This window comes from Passer montanus, unplaced genomic scaffold, assembly GCF_014805655.1.
Source record: "Passer montanus isolate IOZ18808 unplaced genomic scaffold, ASM1480565v1 scaffold57, whole genome shotgun sequence".
Taxonomy (NCBI): Eukaryota; Metazoa; Chordata; class Aves; order Passeriformes; family Passeridae; genus Passer; species Passer montanus.
Genome location: NW_024370705.1, coordinates 2,351,155 through 2,372,437, shown reverse-complemented (window position 1 = coordinate 2,372,437; position 21,283 = coordinate 2,351,155). Strand labels below are relative to the sequence as shown.

At 43.2% G+C, this 21,283-nt stretch overlaps 1 protein-coding gene across 1 annotated transcript; it reads left to right on the top strand.

Annotated features, from left to right (window-relative positions):
- Positions 1 to 1,648: 1,648 nt before the first annotated feature.
- On the top strand, positions 1,649 to 19,841 carry CRKL (CRK like proto-oncogene, adaptor protein). Its single transcript, XM_039725859.1, has 3 exons — positions 1,649 to 2,981; positions 6,143 to 6,605; positions 15,104 to 19,841. Exons 1-3 carry the CDS (start codon positions 2,668 to 2,670, stop codon positions 15,236 to 15,238), a joined length of 912 nt encoding a protein of 303 aa, XP_039581793.1. The 5' UTR covers positions 1,649 to 2,667; the 3' UTR covers positions 15,239 to 19,841.
- The last annotated feature ends 1,442 nt before the right edge of the window (positions 19,842 to 21,283 follow it).

The following is a 21,283-nucleotide window of genomic DNA, read 5'->3' as shown; positions in this document are numbered from 1 at the left end:
CAAACTGAAAACCTCTCCATGCCTTAGAATCCTGTCTGGATGGGAGGGTGGGTGTGTTGGTTCTTCAGCAGCAGTCCAGCCCCACACAGTACTGCACAAAAACTGGTTTATAATTAATACTACTTATTTCTGACATGTTCCAGCTATTTCAAGATTCTGGTATTATCTGTACAAAATGGAGGCAAAATCACTGTGCATATCTGATTTTTATTGTAACAAAAATTGTCATTCAATCAAATGAAGCAGCAGGAATTTTTATTTACTTTTTACATACTATGAGTTACTAAATCTGCTGCTAACTTACAGCTTTTTTAATTATTTTAAATTTTTATTTAATATATTATTGCAAGTATTTATTTAGTATATTATTGCAAAGTGCTATCTTTTAATCTGTGTTTTGGCCATGGTCAAACAGAAAACAAGCCAGATCTGTTCAAATGACACAAGAAAACATCTTAACCTTCATATTCTATTGTAGCCTGTATACAGGTGTTTAAAACTGACTCTTACTGGCAGACACCAGCACTTAAGCCAGTAGGAATGGATCAGAGGTATAGCTTCCAAGTAAGATTTCCTAGTAATGGATGAATTTTTTTTGCATAGATGTGAGTTGCTGGCAACTGATGTGAATTTTCAGATGTAATTATTCATCTCTAGGTCACTGTTTTGCTGAACATGACTAACAGCTGTTGTTTTCCACCCAGGAGATGGCTGTGTGTCAGCGGCTGGTAAAATGATACCTGCACATGGAGTCAGGGGCTGCTTTAAGATCCTTTCATCTTAATGATGAGACTTTTCCTGGATGGTTTTGTCTAAAACATGACACTGGACTGGAGAAGTCTTCCATTTTAGATGATTTGAACTCTGCTAAATGTCTGCAGAGACACAGCCCATATGTCCCAATCCAGACACCTCAGCTGGCACTGCCTGCCAACGTAGGATGAGGAACAAAGAGGAAAAAAAATGACTGTGTAATGACTGAACTTTTGGAAAAGGCAGGGCATGAAAGAAAGACATCAAAGCAGGAATAACACTGCACAACAGTCCAGTTAAGAGCTTCAAGACAGGCATCTTAAATCTCTCTCCATTTTAACTGACCTTTTTTTTTTTTTTCAAGTGCTGCTTCATTTCACGTTGAAGCAAAACGAGTATCAAGAGCACAAATTAAACGAAGTCACAAGGCTGAGCTAAAATCACACCGTCTGCAGAGGTTTCTACACCTCCGGGGAGCAGTGCAGCGGTTTTGTCACGGCCTTGCCCACTGTGGCTGGACAGGCCGAGCGGCGCTGCCGGCCCCCGGGACGTGACTCACAGCTCGGTGCCTGTCTGGGCTCTCGGCGCCAATCTCCCTCTGAAATTCAAACAGCTCATCCGCCCCGTGTGCCAAGCGCTGCCCCCGAGCCCTGCTGAGTCCTTTCCGGGGTTTCCTTCCTCTTCAGCGGCTGCGACACCATCTTCCCTGCCGCCTGGGCCAGGCTGGGCTTTGACCCCGTTATCTGGGAACAGGGCTATGAAGAGGCAGGAAACGGCCCCTCAGAGCACGTAGGAAATTATCTCCAGATCAGAGATGATTATCACAGCGGGCCCTTTTGTTCCTTAAAAGAAAATTAACTGGTAAAAACCAGCAAAACCTCAGGGGAGGTGGTGCCTGCCTGCAAACCAGGCAGACAGGGTGCTGGCACCCCTCAGATCCAGGAGCGGCCCGAGGCAGTCCCGGGGCACCGGGGAGCAAAGCCTGGGGCTGTGCGGCACCGAGGAGGGAAAAAGTGCCGAGAGGGATGGGGAGAAGATGGAGGGTCCCCCTCAGATACCTCCAGGCCAAGGGCTGGGGGTGACCCGTGTCACAGCGCGCCTGCAGCACTGAGGGAGCCCTGCCCTGCGAGGCGGTGCGGCAGGCGCGCGCTCACCCCCGCCTCCCTCACCGCACCGACCGGGGGTGCGCCGGGGACGCCCTGAGTGACTCGCGCGGAGAAATGGGGAAGGGGCGGCTCTCCCGCTGCCCGGGGCTGCAGGGCGGGACACCGGGCACGAACCCCCGGCCCAGCCCCGCCGCCTGCCTCCGTCCGGCCCCTGAGGCGGGCGCGGCCCCCCGCTGCCGCCGCCGCCGCCATGGCGCGTGCGCGGGGCGGTGTCTCGGAGCGTTCGCGCGGCCCGGCGCAGCCGCCATTTTGGAGCTGGGCTCGCGAGGGGAGGAACCCGCGGCAGGACGCGGCGCCCGGCGCTTCTGCCTGCCCCGTCCCGCCCCGAGCCGAGCCGGCTCCGCTCGCCGCTCTCCCGGGCCGCCTGCCCGTGTCAGCCGCCGCTGCTCTTCATCACCCGCCTGGCCGGGCCCGCCGCAGGCCTGAGAGAGGCGGGAAGGATGCCCTGCACACCCCGCCGCTGAGGGAGACTCGGGGGCCCTGCGCGCCGCGTCTGGCCAGCCCCACCCCAGCCGCTCCTCGGCCCTTCGCCTCCGGCGGCACGGAGCTTCCTTCTCCCTTATCCCCCTTTCCCTGGGTTTCCTTTCTCCTGGAGTAGGCACGAGCCGCTTCCCCCTCGCCCCCCGCCCGCTCCACCTCCCAGGCCTCTCTGCCCAGGCCTCCTCTCCTCCGGGTCTCTTCCTCCGCCTGGGCCTTCGGGCTCCTCACCTTCCTTCCTCCCTTTCCTTCCCCTTCCCCGCCCGGAGCCATGTCCTCCGCCGCTCGTTTCGATTCCTCGGACCGCTCCAGCTGGTACGTGGGCCCGGTGTCGCGGGCGGAGGCGCAGACGCGGCTGCAGGGGCAGCGGCACGGCATGTTCCTGGTGCGGGACTCGTCCACCTGCCCCGGGGACTACGTGCTCTCGGTGTCCGAGAACTCCCGCGTTTCCCACTACATCATCAACTCCCTGCCCAACCGCCGCTTTAAGATCGGCGACCAGGAGTTCGAGCACCTGCCCGCCCTGCTGGAGTTCTATAAGATCCACTACCTGGACACCACCACCCTGATCGAGCCCGCGCCCAGGTGAGTGTCCCCCGCCCCCGCCACACCCACCGCCACCTTTGCCCCGAGTGGCGCCAGGAGGTGCGACCTGGAAGGGTGTCACAGTCCAGCCGAGTGGCTCCGGGAGCCTGGCACTGGGTGTAGATGCTGTGAATAAATACTAATAAATTCGATTCTAACACTGGGCCTTCTTAACGCTCTTCTGGACCTCGCCGACAATTAAGTGTTGCTCTTTCAGTCAAGTCATCCACGGTCTCTGTGCTGACCTTGTGTGTGAAGGTACCGTGTACCTCTGCCACGGGCTGTAATTGCACTGAAAGAGGGTGTGGTCGCACGTCACCCTTTTTGTGTTACCCTTTCCTTCTAGCTTTGTCTGTCCTTTCCAAGGATGGTTGAGAAGCTGGTTCTCCAGTCCTCTCCCTGACTGAAGTACAGCCCCTGAGCTTAGTTTGCTGCCTACCCCTCACCCACAGTGATTACAATAGAACTGGCTTTTATGTGATTAGACTGCTTCGCCCTGTAAAGTCAGCATTAATACATTCTAGGGCAGCATTTCCCAAACTTCTAGAGTGGCATTTCTGCGCAAAAAAAAAAAAAAGTGAAACACTTAATTCTCACAGTTTGCTTATGGCACTGTTCATCTGTATCTGCATATACCATACACTTCACTGAGAAATGCTGTTCTGGGAGGATGGGAAAATGTGACTTGGCTATGAGCTCCTTCTTTGTCCTGGTCCCAGCATGGGACATACCTGCAACATGCATCAGTGAACTGCTTATGAAGAACCCTGCAACATATTCCTTACTTACAATTAATAAAACCTTTCTCAGTATCTTTTGTCAAAACTTTAGGGCTTCCTGGAGAGAATGAAATTAAATTAAATAAGAGGAAAGTAGTGACATATTAAAAAAAGAAATCCAAATTGGTTCACTTCTGAATTCTGCATTTTAATATCTTATTATGTTTTGCAGATTAGCCAGTTTTTAGGAGGGAAGAATAACTTTGAGGTTTATAATCACAATTGAACCTTGGCATAGACCAGTGCTTAATGACAGTCACTTGTCAAAGATTGACAATAGCTTGTCAAGTTGAAAAACTCAAGTGTTCAGAAGTCATTCTGAAAGCTGTCAAGTGATGGGCAGGATGTGACAGAAAGCACAACCTTCAGGAACTCCTCAAGCTGCTGGCAGCCTTTTGGGTAGTGGTTGTGCCTAGAGAGATGGGTAGATGAAAAGAAAAATCATCTCCACCATTGCAGGAATGGAGCTGCCCAGTGTTATGTGCGTGCTTAAACTTGTGGAGAGCTGGGAAGGAAAAAAGTCTTATGCTGAAGCAATCTTCATGCTTATCTCTGTTCTCTAGCCTGGATACTCTTGAACCTTTCTGGATGCAAAAATTTGTTAATCATTTATGGCCATGACTGGCTTGGCTTTCTCAAAACACTTGAGACCTTAGAGCTGAATGCACTTGCACACTTGGTATTTGTGAGGAGTCCTGTGTGAAATGTTCTGTGAACGTTTTAGTACCACCTTATTTTCAAGGTTTTGGTTGCATATTGTTCTCTCAGCACAGAGATAAATGGGACCTAACTTGCAGTGAATTGACTTTTTAGCTTTTTTTATGGAGCTACAAATGGGATCGACTTGGTGTTTTTACTTAGAATGACTTTGTTAAAACTCTTGGAATAACCAGTTATGTGGTCGATGGTTTAAAATTCTGTACAAAGGAGACTTCCTGCTGCAAGAGGGAGGATGAAAGGTAGCATTTCCAGGTTTTGGGGTCTTTTATTTTTAGTGCACTAGATTTAGAATAGGGGTGGCCAGGTATGTGCTTCAGAACTGTTATGGTAATTCTTATTTATAACTGGCATTTTTCTGGGCACAGATGCTTGTGCTTTTGAAAGCTGTTCATTCTTTTAATTTCATAAAGTACAAAGTACAGTCTGAAAGGTGGTTTCTATATAGAGCCCTACAGTACCTGTAGATCTTAGAGATGACACCTTGAACTTTTAAAATAGTTCTAAAAGGACCATTTTAAACTTTCTGTTTGCTTTGTGTCTCTAGTAGTGAGCTCTGACCATCCTAGCTGATGTTCCTTTGCTCTTGCAAATGCAGAGCAATTGCTCCTGAAGGGTTCCTCTGTCCCCCTGCTTTGGCTGCAGCAGGGTGTCTGAAAGATGGAATATCTTTATCTTGAGGGCCTCTGGCATATCTTGCAAAAATCACAGGGATTTGACTTCCATCATATTTTGCAAGAAGAGAATTGAAGTAGGTTAATGACATGCATTCTTGCTCTCATAGCTTAGATAATAAGTATCTGCTGTGGCCTATATCCACTAAGGTTTTTTGACAGCTGCTCTGAATAAAATGTGTAACATTTATGATGAAAATAGTGAAAGCATTCTCATTTGATGGACAATCTTATATATCAACACAGACAACAAAGTGACTGTATTTGACAAATGATGGACACAGTAATAAACAATTATGTAAATAAATTCTAGATAATACAGTTAATGGGCAAAGGAGTATTTATAGAAGGCTTGCTTTTTTTTTTTCTTAGTTCCTTCTTATCAGTGGGTGCAAGTGTTTCATACAGTCTTTATGAAGATGTCATGCCATCTTACTTTTGTTCCCATTTTCCTCTGTGGTGCTTCAAGTCTAGCATTTACTTACTGAAGTAAAGTAAGTAAAGCATCCACTTTAGAAGTGGATGCTGAAGTTAAAAACAAAATAAAAATATTTGGATTACTTTGGAGGTGGCGGGGGACTCTTGGAGAAATTCACGGCTACATTTTTATTGCCCTTCCACCTAAATCACTCAGTCTTAATTTGGTTTTCTGTATCATTACTCTCATAAATTAAGGTATAGAATTAATTTGACTCTAAGATCTTCACAACAATCCAGAACAGGTGGATTAAATTTTGCATTATTTCTCCCAGTTTTCTGCATCCCATGATAGATTATATTGGGCTTCTGGGGAAGCTACTTTGGGTATTTAATAATTATTTGAGAAATGTGAGTTACTCATGAAATGCCTCACAGTGCTGCCAAGCCAATGACTTTGTTACAGATCCAAGTAAGTAACTCTCCTCTAATTGATGTTCCTGCTGCAGACCTGGTACTTAGCTTTGTTCCTGGAAACACAAACCAACAGCTGTTACTTTTACCAAACCCTCAGGTATCCCAGTCCGCCCATGGGATCTGGATCTGCCCCTGCCATGTCCACAGCAGAAGAAAACATGGAGTACGTTCGGACTCTCTATGACTTCCACGGCAACGACGCCGAGGATCTTCCCTTCAAAAAGGGCGAGTACCTGGCAATTGTGGAGAAGCCAGAAGAACAGTGGTGGAGCGCCAGGAACAAGGAGGGTCGGATTGGGATGATTCCTGTTCCTTACGTAGAAAAGCTAGGCAGGCCTTCTGTTGGCAAGCATGGAAACAGGAATTCCAACAGTTACGGTATTCCAGAACCTGCCCATGCCTATGCTCAGCCTCAAACCGCAACTCCCCTTCCCTCCGTATCCAGCACGCCTGGAGCAGTGATCAACCCTCTGCCATCCACACAGAATGGACCAGTCTATGCCAAAGCTGTCCAAAAGAGAGTACCCTGTGCTTATGACAAGACTGCGCTGGCATTAGAGGTAAGTTTTTCCTCCAGTCTCAGTTTTCAATTGCCTTGTGAAAGAAGAAACTAAAAATTGTTATGGTGAAGTTGATGTGGATGACTTCATGTGGAGGCTGCTTATTTATGTCGAGGGACTGAGAAGTTAGGTTACATTCTGAAGAAACATCCACAAGAATTGCTTCATCTGTACCACTTCCTTTGAGAAAAGTGACCTAGTAAGTAACTTCAGGACCTGTATTTTCCCTCCCTTCTTGCTTGTTCAGCTGTGCAGATGTTACAGGGGTAACATGCTGAAGAGTGTACCCATGCTGAAGAAGTGCTAGTGAGAGGATGGCTTTGCTTCTCCACCTAATCTTGGGGAAGGAAAGAGGTGTTACCTTAATCATTGTAGAGTTCCAGGCTAAGAACTGACAGTGGCATCCTCCAGAGAAAGGTAAAGATTGCTGGCTGATACATTTAATGTTTCTGATCCTCAGCTCTGAGATGCACTTGAAGATCTTGTGCTGAGCTGAAATCTGGGCAGAATATATCAGACATATTCTAGTCTTTTTGCTTTGGTTTTCAAAAGTGGAATTTAAGAAACCTTAACACCTAAACTGGGAGTGAGGGAGTGTCTAAAGTGCTGCAAGTTCCTGTGCTTGCTATTGCATTTTAAATTTTATTTTTATTAGAGATATCTTGTAAAACTTCAGAGTGTTATTCTGTAAATAGTAAAGAATTCATATCATACTTCTAGTTTAACTGGAGTAAATGATTGATTGGAAGAAGTTTTTCAAAGCAATATCCAGAAGACTGTTAGTTTTACATTTAGATGATACTGAAGGCTAATTAACCTGTAATTCAAAAATGTCTCACCTGGAAAAATTGAAATTTGAGCATGCTGCAATACTTCCAGGCACAAATACAAGCAAAAAAGCATAGGCAGCAGCAACATTTTAGCAAGTAAAATAATAATGGTTTTTAAAATACTTTTGAACTTTTTCTATAGTTTTTGCTCAGTTACTTTGCAAGTTAAAGCTGTTAACTGTGGCTGATACTTTTAACTGAAATTTGGAAGGTTATATTTGGGACTTCCCATTATTCAGAGTGCTCACTCTAATTGTTTTACTCCTGTATTTGTAAGACTTCTAAGGTTACTCTTGTGGGGTTGAAAGTTAAATACGAATCACTGGAATTTCTTTGTCTTGTGAAATCTAGCAGCTTGTTATTTGTGAACAGTGTGTGAAAATTATCACAGAACAAAGTGTAAATCCACTGCCAACTGCACTGTACAGAAAATTCCTGCCAAAACTACTCATGCTTCTGAAAGCAAAGCAAGGCAAGCGATTGATTTTGTTGTGCTGTCAATGTGCCATGGAATCACTTCAGGGAGCTTGCACTGCTGCAGGGTAGCAGAACCACTCAGAAGGTTGGTCCTTCCATGCAGACTTTTCTGAGCTGCCCTTTAAGTGACCCTGTTAGCCCCATCAGTTCAGCTACTCCAGGATACCAGCAGGATTAATTCTCTGGTTAACAAATAGGTTTAACTGGGTTTGAACCTTCAAATTACTCTGAAGTTTTGTTTGAGAGATTCTTCTTATCTTCTAATCACTGCCTCATGTTTTTGTGTCTCTCAACACTGGCATATTTTGTCTTCCTATGCAGTCTGTTTTCTTTGCAAGTGTACCTCATCAGCACTGTGGCTGCTCAAGAGGCTTCAGAAGCAGAATTCTGGGAACTGCTGTGCATTTTCATTGAAATCAGTGATTGCAGCTTCTCCACATCTATCCATGCATAGGGAACTTTAGCAGCTTCATTATAGCAGTATTTTTTTTGGTCACATGGGCTGTTCTTAAACAAAAAAATAATTCAGCTTCTTTTCATTATTTTCCTTTAGTTTGCCAAACCCCTGCAGGACCCTGATAAAATATTTAATCCCAGCCTTGGGAGGGCTCTACACATTACTAAATCAACTGAACCGTTTGAAGTTTCTGTTTTGTAAGACCACTGAAAGTAGTGTCAGACAAAAAACAGGTTATGGGACTGTTTTGGGGAAGAAAGTTAATGGTGTTCTTTCATTAAAATATTATTTGACAGTTCTCCCCTCAGAATAGGTGTACCCAAGGGGCTGTTCAGCTGGTACAGGCAGAACACCTTGTGAGTGTAATTACATGGCTGCTGGTTGTGCAGCCTCATTTCAACTGATAAAGCAATGTGAAAGCAAAATATCTGTTTGCTGCCTGTAGCCTTGTGTGGTCAGCACACAGACAGTACTTAAAAGGAAGAGAATAGCATCTGGAGTAAATAAAGCCATGGCATAGTAATCTGCTCAACTTCCTTTTAAGTGGAGCGGTGTCATTCTTCTTGGTTCAGCTTGAAAATGGGACAAGCTCCCTGCCTGCAGTCCAGTGTTTCCATTGTACACTATTGTTTACAGAAGCTGGCAGAATTTTTCTTTAAGAGAAGGTAAGAATTTATATAGCCTGTTACAGAGAAGTTTGTTTTGTAAGCAAGTTTTTTTGGGTTTTTTTGGTTTTTTTTAATTTCTTACATGAAAAATGTAAGTGACCAAGTGACTGTTCTACAGAAGTTCTGAAATGAGATCTGGTAGACTGGATATAGATGAATTCAACTGATGAATTTAAAAATTTAAGAGCAACTGCAAGTTTATTTCTGTAGGATAGTCAACAGGGCATTTATTTTTGATGGGCTAAGTTTATTTAAAATTCTATAGAATCACAGAGTGGTTTGGGTTGGATGGGACCTTAGAGCTCATTTCATTCTACCCCCTGCATGGGCAGGGACACCTTCCCCTAACCCAGGTGGATCCAAGCCCCATCCAGTGTGGCCTTGGACACTTCCAGGGATGGGGAGTTCACAGCCTCTCTGGGTAGCAATATTGGTGTTGTTGAAGTTACTAATGCACAAGTATTGTATTGCTCCACTGTTATTCTCCAAAATGAATAATTAAATTATAATCTGTTTATAGGCTAAAATAGTAATTGTAAGTATAGGGACTATCTCAAAGCTTACAGCTGGTGGTACATGTAATTTTGTGCATCTCCCTGCACCAGGGAACAGTTAGTAAAGCCTACAATAAATTATATATATTTCTGAGATTTACATATGCTCTTGTCCATTAAGTTCTTTGGCAGTTCAGCTTTAATGTTTTTAATGAACATTAAATTCTACAGATTGAAGCTTGTAGCTTCTTACTACAACTCACTTCATTACTAATATGTGTAGAATTTTATGGTTACTGCATTAAAAACACCCAAACCACTAAAGAAGCAAGCTACAAAATAAAAATAGAAACCACCAAACCCAACCCCTAACTGAAAAGCTCAGCAGCCGAGGAGCCAGGTCTGTTCCTTTACTTGTGTACCTCTAGCCAAGAAGCTATTTCCTTCCTTTCCTTCCTGCTGTAGAGGAAGGGGTATGAAGGACAGGGTTACAGTGTCCTGTGCTTGCTGGGGCCAGAACTCTGCACCAGGGTGATTGCTGTTCTTCCATCCTGCTGATTGCTGTGGGAGAACCAGGAGGGCAGCCTCGTGTTCAAAGGACTTACACTTTAACAAGGTGATGGGTTTGAATCTGTGGCACTCTTACTGTGATACAGCAGCAAAATCTACCTGAAAGTTTCCCAGCCTTTAAAAACTTGTGGCAGTTCTATAGCCAGCCTGTTAGAAACAGTGTGCTAATGAAGCCTTGCTTCCAACTGACAAACTCAAGGACATGAACAACAAATTCTATATTCACTGATAACATGGAATTAAATAGGGTAAGGAGCCAGACAATGGGAGACCAGCAGCAGCCACCAGATCTATACCTGTTGTGCTTAAAAAATTACTGTTAAATGCTCCAATCAGTGTCATAGTTGATTTTGAAGGCAGCAGTGATTCTAGAGTTCATCTCCAGACTTAACAGTCTTACGGAATCAAAGATTTAATTTTTTCTTTTTAAACAGTTGCACTATATTTTTAAAGTTTTTATACTAGTGTTGGCTTTTTATAGACTTGTGCCAGCATTGTAGTGTTAAGTAGTTTACCTTTTTGTGATGTAGCAATCATACATGTGTATGTTTGCTAGTACAGAGTTAACCTGTCACTGAAATGTTTTGGTGAAATAAATATCCATCCATGTAATTATATAACTGACTTACAGTATTTCTCTTGAGCTTGTTACAATTAGGTTACAGTCAACTTTTTCCCTCTTCAAAGGAAAGTTGAGACAAGTAGGCCAAAATGTGCTAGCAGTAGAACTTTCTTAATTAGGAAATTAGGCTACTTCTTTTAGTAGACAACAAGCATTGTATTTTTCTTAAGCCAAGGAAACTTAGCCTTGCTGTATTAACACATTAAAATGCATTTGACCCACAAAGTCTGGATTTTAAGCAAAAGATTGATTCTATATTGGGGTAGTGTGAATTGTTGATCAGGGAGCTTGAGTTGCTGTAACTGTTGAACTGAAGTCTCCAAATTCTGTACAGTCAGGACAGTGCTTCATCTGAAGGAGACAGGCTACCACTTGTAATGAAAAGCAGCACTTTTTGATGCTGCAGCCCCTACTCTGACAATTTTCCTGGCTCTTGGTGAAATGCAAAGTTCCTTTGTTTTAATCTGTTCCTAGGTGAGGCCAGATTAATTGCATTTAGAGCACTTCCACATGACTACATTGCCCTTGAACCTCCTTCCATGCCTCAAGAATGGATGAAGCTTTTCCTCTGAACTGTTTGATTCTCCAGTTTGGGCATCGACTGTGTTCTGGCCCAGAACATCAGAAGTGAAGGATAATTAAGTAATTAAGCTGTGCTTTTAGCCTGGTGCTTTCTTGGTTCTTCCAGTACAGCACCACCTCCTTTGGTGTCTTTTTGTCCTGTGTGCAGAGTGGCTGAACTCTGCCTCTCTTGTGTAGCTGCTCCCTTTGGGGTCAGTGGGGGTCAGGTATTTTCAGTGTTGGACCTTGTCTGTTCTCCAGACAGGCAGCTGGCCTCAAGAACTGTTGTGGTTTTTGTATTAATGGTAGTGTTACCAGGGAAGGTGAGCTGTGACACTAATTAGGATAATGACTGAGATTTAACACCCTGTAGATTCCAGAGAGCAGTGTTTACTGTAGCACTGACCCAGTGGGCTAAAATGATGATTTAGAATTTTAATGCATTTTTATCTCCTTAAACTTATATTACAGAACTTTATCAGCCATAGAACTGTTAACATAAAATTGCTGGAATATCTGTAAAAGTCATTGAATTGGTTGACTAAAATGGCTTGCAGGAAACCTTTTGCAGAGTATGAATCAGCTTCAAATGGAAGGCAGGTATGGAAGAGTCTAGAGTGAATGAAGTAAGCTTTCTGACTGGCATGTTCCACAGCTTGTGTTTCCCCAGGGCTTTGAATTCATGCTCTAACAAGGACATAATGAAAGATGCTATCTAAAATACATTTTGATTTTTATCATTTGGGTGTAACCAAATGGCTGCATTTCAGAAGTATTACTCATTTCAGCAGTGATAATTCATCCCAGTGATGCTGGTGTGTGCTTCACAACTGAATTAACTTAGCTGGGAGATGCTGAGTCTAAGGAAGTGTTCTCCTCATCTGTAGATAAGGGCTATTAGCTGTCCAGAGTCATACAGGAAGTCTGTGGCAGAGATGAGAATAGAACCAGGTCTCCTGACTGTCCTGTGCCTAATCATAAGACAATTCTTCTGACTGGCTTAAAACATTCTCTGAAAAAAATAGTGTGTTAAATAATTCTAGTGGGAGATTGCCCCTCAGCTGACCATGTTATAGATGCTTTAAAAGGCATTTACAAAATCATGCTTTTACTTGGGGGAAAAATACACAGAGGGACTAGCTGATCAGATTTTTCAAGACATTTTTGAAATTAAGGTGTGTAAGGTAAGATCCATGATTAAGTATAGCATGAAATCAAGGTTCCTGCACCAAAAATCTTGTTTCAACATGCTGTTTAATTTAGTCTTCTCAGGGAAACTCCATTTTTAAAATAGTATAGCACAAGAGGATATTCAGCAGTTTTCATTTAAAAAAAAAGCCCTCTCAAAAATAGTAGAAAGTTACTGCAAATTAATTTACTATTCCAGTGGCTCTCAACATTTGTGGGAGTGTGTTTGAGTAGCTTTTGTCAGCCAGCTCTCTTTAGAGGCAGATGCTGGTGTGCAGCAGCTTTGCCCACCCAGCAGCACGAAGGACATTTTACATCATGAATCCACAGGGCAGTTTGTTGCCTTGCAGGAGGAGACTTGTTTTAAATACTCTTTTCGCTCAGCTGAAGCAGAGATTTCCAAACCTGTTCACACTGTGAAGTCTTTCAGAACCAAGCTGAAGAATATCTGTTCTAGAGCTTCAGAATGAATAATGGATTGATCTCTACAGCACATGAACACAATTACATTGTCAGACTCAGAAAATGCAGGTCCATATTTTGATTCAAAAAATTATTTTTAAGATTAAAAGGTTTGAGAGTGGGTTTGGTTTATGGTGTAGTGAAAGTACAACTCATTAGCTTTAAACTGTTGTGATGTTGGCTGCATCTTCCTCAGGTTGGGTCTAGAATTTGGAATTTAGATCTGTCTTCAAGGGTTATTTAAATGTAGCAAATGTAACACTGAGTATTTATAGATCTTATCAGCATTTTCCTAAAGAAACATTTGCTAGGTTCCTGTTTAGGTCATCTTGTTACTATTTAAAGCTTTCTTGAGTGAGGAGTCTGACAAATTGTGCTTTTTAGCAAATACACAATCAGAGCATGCTGCAGCAGGCCCTGGAGAGATGAAAAGCAGTCGGGTGAACTCTGTTGTGTACATGCAGAGTTTAACTGCTCAATTCTGTATGCTGGCTCCATGCTTGAGTTTAGGAGCAGCATATATAAAAATGTCCATTTAAGAAAGTAATATGGCCTCAGTTATAGCCTAAAAACTTAAGGGAGTTTAGGAAAACCCTTAAAGGGCTTTCTCCTCTCTCAAAAGCACAAGATTACAATTGTTCCAAGTGAGACAATCTCAAATATTGGGGGGCAGACAGGACACAGACAACCAAAGTGGTGGAGAAAAAGTAGGGAATGCAGAGCAACACATAAGGCTTAAATCTCTGAGAACAGTTTCAAAGTTCAACAAATTTTATTTTAAGAGACATAACAGTGAGTGACTGACTGCCAATGAGTTTATTGTAGTATCTTAAATTTCACTTAATACTGCTTCTGTGTATTCTTCAAAAATACCTGTTATGTGATGTGCACATTGTTTTGTAAACTCAGGGCTTTTTCTTTAACATAAAATATACAGGTCTCACCTGAAAAGTTTAAGGATGTTGCCAAGGGCCTATCTGCATCTGGTCTGAATTTGCACTATTTAGAAAATGCAGACAAATTGCTTTACATACTGTCTCAATGTCTATGTTTTCATTAAATAAGATTAGAGCTAGTTGCCTTTGAATTTCACAGCAGTAGTTTGATAACTGAGACTCAGTTACAAAGAGCTTGGACCTAGTTTGGGAAAGAAATGAACTGCTGGGCCTTAGTCATAGGCTGGTTCTACTTTTTGTGAAATTAGTTTCTAGCTGCTCATGTCACTCTTCTGATATTTACTGTAGTTACCACATAAGAGTCAAATAAGTAAACAGGAAGGGAGGGGGAAAGTTAGAGAGCTGCTGTAACAGCCCACGTGTTCAGGGCTCCAGAAGCATCTCAGAAGAGTGAGCTTATCTTAAGTGCTTCTTGTCAATTTGGATATTTCACTTTGTAAAAATTGTCCTGATCCAGATTAAATACAGATGTGTTTAACAGTAAGAGTATAATTTATTGTCATTTGGGCTGTTGCTTCTTGCTTGATCATAGCTTAGACTTCTCTCAGTTTCCACTGCCAGATAGGAAGAGAATAGTTAGGGTAGGAAAGGCCTGACATGTCACCATTCCTGCTTCAAATGCTTTCACAGGAAGTAGATGTGAAAACCACAGATAAAGTTAGAATCTACACCTTCAACTACTACCAAAAAAAAAAAAAAGTTTGAGATTGCTTTTCCCCACTACAATAAGTGTACCATTATTTTAAAAATTACAGAAGGTTCTTAGACTGTGATCATCAGAATTAGAGTTTCAAGTAATGGTTTCTTTGCCTTAGGAATCTTTCTTTGTAAAACTACATTTCTTTTAAGTCAGCTGCTGCTAAAACCAGTCCCAGAGTGTGCTCTTTTGAAAGGATATTGTGACTCATCACTGATGGTAGCTTTACTGATGTGAATTTATATCTAAGCTAAAGATACTGTTGCATGAAGCTGTAAGCTCTCCTAGTTCAGTAATCTTTATAGATATACATGTAATTAAGAGTCTCAGAGCACAGACAACAAGATTTTGTTTAGCAAAAAAGTGCCGGTACTGTAATTCAGTAAAAGTAACTTTTCAACTGATCCTTCTGCCAAGAAGAGAGCGAGATTTCTTTCCCTGTGCTGGGATTGTTTGTGTTTTTCATTTGATGAAATGCCATGTATGCTAAGGGTTTTTCTGTTTGCAATTCTGCAGGTTGGAGACATTGTGAAGGTGACGAGGATGAACATAAACGGGCAGTGGGAAGGAGAAGTCAACGGGCGGAAGGGGCTCTTCCCCTTCACGCACGTGCAGCTATTTGACCCTCAAAACCCAGAGGAGAACGAGTGACTCCCTCTGCCCCATTCACACTGCTGCTTCATTTTCCTGGCTACCATTAGCATTGTTTGAGGTGGGGTGATGACTTAATGGCACATTGCTAGCATTGCCCATTTTCCAGCTTGCTGCAGTTTGACAGTTCTTTTAATATGCATTTGGAATACATACAACTGAAGTCGCTGCCTGACCTTCAGATCTTAGTTGCATCGTCCAGAATTTAGTTTCACTTTTAAAACTTTTTGGGCCTTAAGCTGGAGAAGACTGAACCTGAATATAGCAGAGAATTACGGGAAAAAAACCTTTCCTGTTGAGACTTCCATGGACTTTTTCTGGTTTGCTCAGTAGGAAGAGCCCTAACCTTAGATCAAACATGCAACTTTGTGTATTACTGTTCAACAAAAAGCAACAACAAAAATGCAATTTTAGGACTGAAGAAGATTTAGTTTTGAAACGACCTGTACTAAGGTAGTACATTTACAATGATGGTTTCTTTAAAGGACAATAATTGGAGCTTATGTATTCTAAGCAGTTGTATTAGACACTGCTCTTTTCTGTTAACTCTTAAGCTTGTTGTTGACCTTCCTGAAACAGTGAGTGTTAAATGCAAATAACCATTGATTGAGCTGCATTGAAGCTGAGGCATATATTTATAAGGAAACCTAGGAGGGGGTTGATACTTGTAACTTGGTTTTGACATATTTAATGCATTTCTGTTGATTTTTGCAAGCACTAACTGTAGAAATTGAGCTTTAAAGGGAAACACTTTGGCCTGGTCTAAATACAGCTCTTCTGCAGTGTTGAAAGTGTAGTTTTACTAGTACAGAAGTGCTTGTCATCAAGCTGTTACTTGGTAGACAGATCAGATTGCCATGAGGAGAGGTAGGAGTGGGACAGAAGAACTTGGTAAATACCGATAAAATCCTCTTATTTAAACATCTAAAGACCTTTTATATCCATTTCTCTGCAGGCTCCCTGCTCTCTCCAAAGTTTCCTAGCTATACCAGCCCCAGCTCATCAAAAGCTCCTTTTCACAGTACCTTTTTACCAGGGTGTCTGTGTTGCTGTGCTTCTCTCCCAGAGCTGCTTTCATCTTCTTTTTCCCCTTCCTTCTTTTTCCCTTGCTTGTATCCCAACTCCTCAGCATGCTGACATCTTTCTTTTACCCTTCCTAAGGCATTGGCTCTGTTTTATGTATGACCCAGGTCCCTCCCCCTCCCAGCATCCTCTGGAAAATGGTTAATTGGAGTTCCCCATGTGATAATGCTGGGGCTGGAGGGGGCCACAGAGGTGTCTGTTACTGGTGTAGCTCCTTGCCTCTTTGTGTAGCTTTTTCCCTCCTGAGCTCTCCTGCTGTGATTGTTCTGCAGCTGGGTGAGCACTGTCGGTGCCCTGCAGGTACCCAGCCTGAGCCTGGGTGCAGGACATGAAAGTGTAGGCACAGGGGAATCCTGTGCCACCTCCTTCAGATGTGTATTGTAGGTGAACTGGAATGCTCTTTCCAAAATGATGGAACACTGAATTAACAGAATACATGTCTGCAAAGACACAGGTGCAAAACCTCCCTTTTCAGACAGCCTGGTTAAGGCAGATGTCCAGTGTGGAAGCTGGCAGGAAAACAGCAGCTCCCATTTTTCAACTTTGGTAGGCTGTTGTTTGTAGCAAAATGAGAAACTTCAAACACCTGCAGAATGTCATCATATCTTACAAATGTCTAATGATATAAACATTGTCTTAAGTTCCAGCATGTTTTCTTGTTGATTTGTGTTGCTTGATCCTAATAAAAGCGTGTTGTTGGTAGTTCATGTGGGAGTGCCATGAGATCCTTGGTTGGAAGGCACTGAAGAACTGCAGAAATGGCATCACAAGCAGACATTTCAAATGCCAGGTTTTAAAGAAGTCTCTCCATTCATCTATTAACTGTTTGCTGTAGTGTTGATCAAGTGGCTGACAGTCTGGAAGTTCTTGTAGAGCATTTTACTACCAAATTAACTGTGAAGTAGAGTAGCATTGACTGAAGTGTTTGGTGCTGTAATTCTTGACAATAGGCATTGACATTTTGTCTTGCAAAGAAAAGCTATGCAGTTCTCTTAACTAAAGAAGGTCGTGTTTTTCCTGTGCCCCAACAATACCTGCACGTTTACTACACAGATTGTACTACTGAAAGTCATCTTCTGAATACAAACTGCACTAAACTCAGTCTGCTGCAGAGAAATCTTATTTCAGGCCTGACCTAGTTACAGGCAGCTCTTCAGAAGACTGATTGTAGAATTCTTCCTTTGCGTGGTAAATAAATGCTGTGAGATTTGAGATCTTGAACATAACTTTTAACCTGATTTTTTTCACTGAAATAAACATCTTGACTCATCCCTTCATTGAATAAGGTGTACCCTTTGATCACAAACATTGTTTTAGGTTTAATTATGTTCCAATACTGCAGAAAAGCAAAGTACTTTACCTTCAAAACTATGCAAAATTTGTGTGTAGTGGTATCTGGTGCAAAGACAAGAATTCTTGAATTTCTGTGAACCTGGTTTTAGGCCATGAATGAACAGTGTTTCTCCAAGTAGCAGCGGTGTGGTTCAGGTATGTAAAATGTGGTTTCAATGTAGCATACTGACCAGCCCAAGCTGATTGTAACCTCGCTTCAAAATGTGTCTTGGCTATTTTACTATGAGACAAGTATTTTCATATAAAGACTGCATTGGATCAGTGTGTGTTTCTCTTTGAAGGACTCTGGATTCTCAATTGCTTGTCGCTTGCTTACACATGTGCTGTTGTTTTATGAAACCTCTTAAATCTGAGTGATAATCTTATCAGTGTAAATGTTCTTGGGCGTGTAAGGTAACCTTGATATGAAGCATGAGAGCCTACAAGTGATGGCTTCAATCTATGCACCATTAAAGTTGTCCTTGCTTTGGAACTGGGAGCTGGTGTAATGACCTGGTGCCACAGTAGTCAACTGTCACGAAAGGCTTGGCTTCCTCCTGCTGTGTCCATGTGTATATAGACATTGAAGCCTCTGACCAGTCTGAAAGTTTAAATGAAAACTGTTTTAATCAGTGTCCGTCACTGGATAAGCGCTTATTTAATTCGTGATTGTTTACACATTGGGAAAGAATAAACAAAAGGGAATATCCTGTTTGGGTTGAGGCTCTGAAGAGCCTGAGCATTATTTTTGTAAAGGGAAAAACAGCATTCTTTGTGCCATTTCATGTGCCTGTAAAGTAATTTTTTATATTGTATTAACATCTTGGGAATGAATGGGCTGCCTTTGTTTTCTAGTCCAGTTTTCAAGCATTTTCCTCAGTACCTGCATTTGAAAGTGAGACCTGCCTAAAAGACTGTCTTTTGGGACCAGTGAAAGCGTTCCTGTATAGTTGTCATTTTCTGTTTATTTGTGTTAAAGTGTATTTTGGGACAAGGATACAATTATTGCAGTGGGAAAGGTGGCCTTGTATTTGAGACAGTCTTCACTGTGTAAACTTTTAAACACAATATGTAATTTAAAGACCATGATCTTCAGGCAATAATATTAAGTGTAAGCTTTTAAATTTTATTTTGGGGATCATAGCTTGTTTTATTTTTTGTGCTATAAGATTAACAGTATTAAATGAATTATATTCTTAGAATATACGGAGTGTCTTTTCTTAAGATTAGTGCCTTTTTAATTTCTTACTCCACTTAATTCATAGAACTGGTCCCAACATCAAGCCACTGTGTTTTTTCCCCAGCGCCCTGTTTGTACAGTCAAAATAAAACTTGCCTCGACTTACAGTATTGTTTTCTTTAGTCTGAAACCCTGACAATAACAGCAGAGTGTTTAATTCCTTACTCTGTCCTTACAATGCCCTGTTCTGTGGGTGAACAAAGTGTGCCAACGGAAGTTTTCCAGAATCAAAGGAAGAATTAAGCAGGAGAAAACGCTGTTGCCCGGCTGAATGATACTCTGCTGTTCCATCCTCGTGCCTCTCCTCAGACAGTACTGCTGGGCTCTGGAGGTTCACATGGAAAAGATGCATCTCTGATACAGATTAGCACTGCCTCCTCTGCCCCAACCGCTCGTCAGTGCTCTTCCACCACTGCATTTATTGTGCTCTTTGGCCCAGGATTTAAGGGTCTCTGGAAACCATAATCTCTGTTTACTGTGATGCCCTTAACTGTGCTTGTAAGAATGACTGGTTTATGCAATGGTTTGAATTTTACTTACTATTGGTTGAGTAACTAAGGTGTAACCTGTGCAGGCACTGGAGAGCAGGGACTGCAGCTCTGGCCCCTGCCATGAGGTGCTGGTGCAGAACATCAGAACTGTCTGTGTTTGGAAGTCAGAACCCACATCCTGGTCATCTTCTGCCTTAGTCACTCCAGATCAATGGTAAATTAACTAAACTTAAAGGTTTTTCAGTTAAACCATTAACAAGGTGTTGATACTTGAGCTGATCCTATATAGGAGGAAAACTTAAGAAGAACATCAGCCATGCAACTGCTGCGAAGGAGAAGCCTACAAAGCTTGTATTGGTTCCCTGGACTCTGTAGGTATGGTGACAGCCTCGTGTTTGTCTTCTCTGGAGTACAGATTTCCATGTGATGTTAATAAACATTCATAGCAAACCCTGCATAGTGTCTTATCATCAAATAGTCACATTTGGCAAATTATGTTTTGGAGAAAATCAGTTGTGTTTTAAAGATGAGAATAGGTAAGATACATTCAGTGGGCTTCCTAATCCTGTTTCAGGCTAAAAGGCAAAAAGGTAACAAGGAGCAAGCAGTAACTCAAAGTGGGTTTATTTGTCTTACCTGCATTCAGGCTTCCACCAGTGCAAATCTGAACTAGTTCAGTTACTCCAATCCACAACAGGCAGCACGAGCCTCCATTTTTCAGTGCAAGCTGGGATCAGCTGGCTTCAGCAGTTTGCCACTGATTTATTTAAAAGGTTTTATTTCTAAACCAGTGTGATGACAAACACCCTTTTAGACATACCCAGAGGTGTCTGTTGGAGCTTACACCAGTAGGAAATACACCTAAATACACCAAATAAACTGCAGCCACAGCAGAACACAATTCCATTTCTGCATGATTCTCCAGAGTGTGGAGTGTGCACAGATTAAAAGCTCCTGAGGTCCACGCTGTCCTTGGAGCAACCATACTGAATTTGTCCCCCATATCATCCCCTCTGCCTTGTTTTCTCGAGGACAGGTCAGCTGCTCGTGTGGCAGCTGTTGGACCACCAGCTGTTGGTCACAGCTCAGCAGGGAAAGGTAAAGCAGTGCGGATTCAGGAGCCCTCCATGCCCCGAGCTGCAGCCTGGCGGTGGCTGTGCGAGCAGCTGAGCCCGCTGCAGCCGGGCCGCGTGCCAGGGGGGACAGGCCGGCAGCAGGGAAAGGAACCATCACGGCTGTCCCAGAGTGAGCCTCCTGCTCTGAAATGCAAGCCCTGAGAGCTTGCCGAGAGCGGCACCGACTGTTGTGATTCACTGACACCGCGTGTCGCCCACCCCGAGTCAGGCACAGCTCCAGCTGCCCGCCCTCCCCGGGAGCAGCCTGGGATCCCAGCCTCAGCCCAGCTGCTTCCCGGGGCTCCTCTCCACACTGCCACAGCCGTGGGAGCTCGGAGCTGAGCTACCCCTGCTCTGCGGTGTGACCCACCGGGGATGGCAGCCCCTCGGTGCAGCCTCACCTGCGGAACATCCATCGCGCTGCTCCCGAGGCAGGCGGGGCAGCGAGAGGAATTAACGCAGTGCTCCCCTCAGCTAACCTTCCCAGCACCTGCTTGCTTCATTCCAGGCATTTTGTAACCAGAACCTCCCTGCACGGGTTATTAGTCTAACCCGCCGCTGGCACAGCAGACAATTGGGATCAGAGCTAAATCTGGGCCATCCACAGGGAACTGGCTCCTGCTTCGTACGTCCTGGCTGGTCCAACAAGGGCAGCTGAAAGTCAGCGCTGAGAAATCCATGGCCAGCATTTGGTCTAGAAATGTATCACTAAAGCTGAAGTGAAAGTGTGGATCCAAGGGACTGTTAATCCCTCTCCAGTGCACTGATTCCCAGTCTGTGCTAT

Coding starts and splice junctions, on each gene's coding strand:
- CRKL (XM_039725859.1), top strand. CDS start 2,668: ATGTCCTCCGCCGCTCGTTTCGATTCCTCGGACCGCTCCAGCTGGTAC. Junction 2,982..6,142: donor CTGATCGAGCCCGCGCCCAG/GTGAGTGTCCCC, acceptor CCAAACCCTCAG/GTATCCCAGTCCGCCCATGG. Junction 6,606..15,103: donor AGACTGCGCTGGCATTAGAG/GTAAGTTTTTCC, acceptor GCAATTCTGCAG/GTTGGAGACATTGTGAAGGT.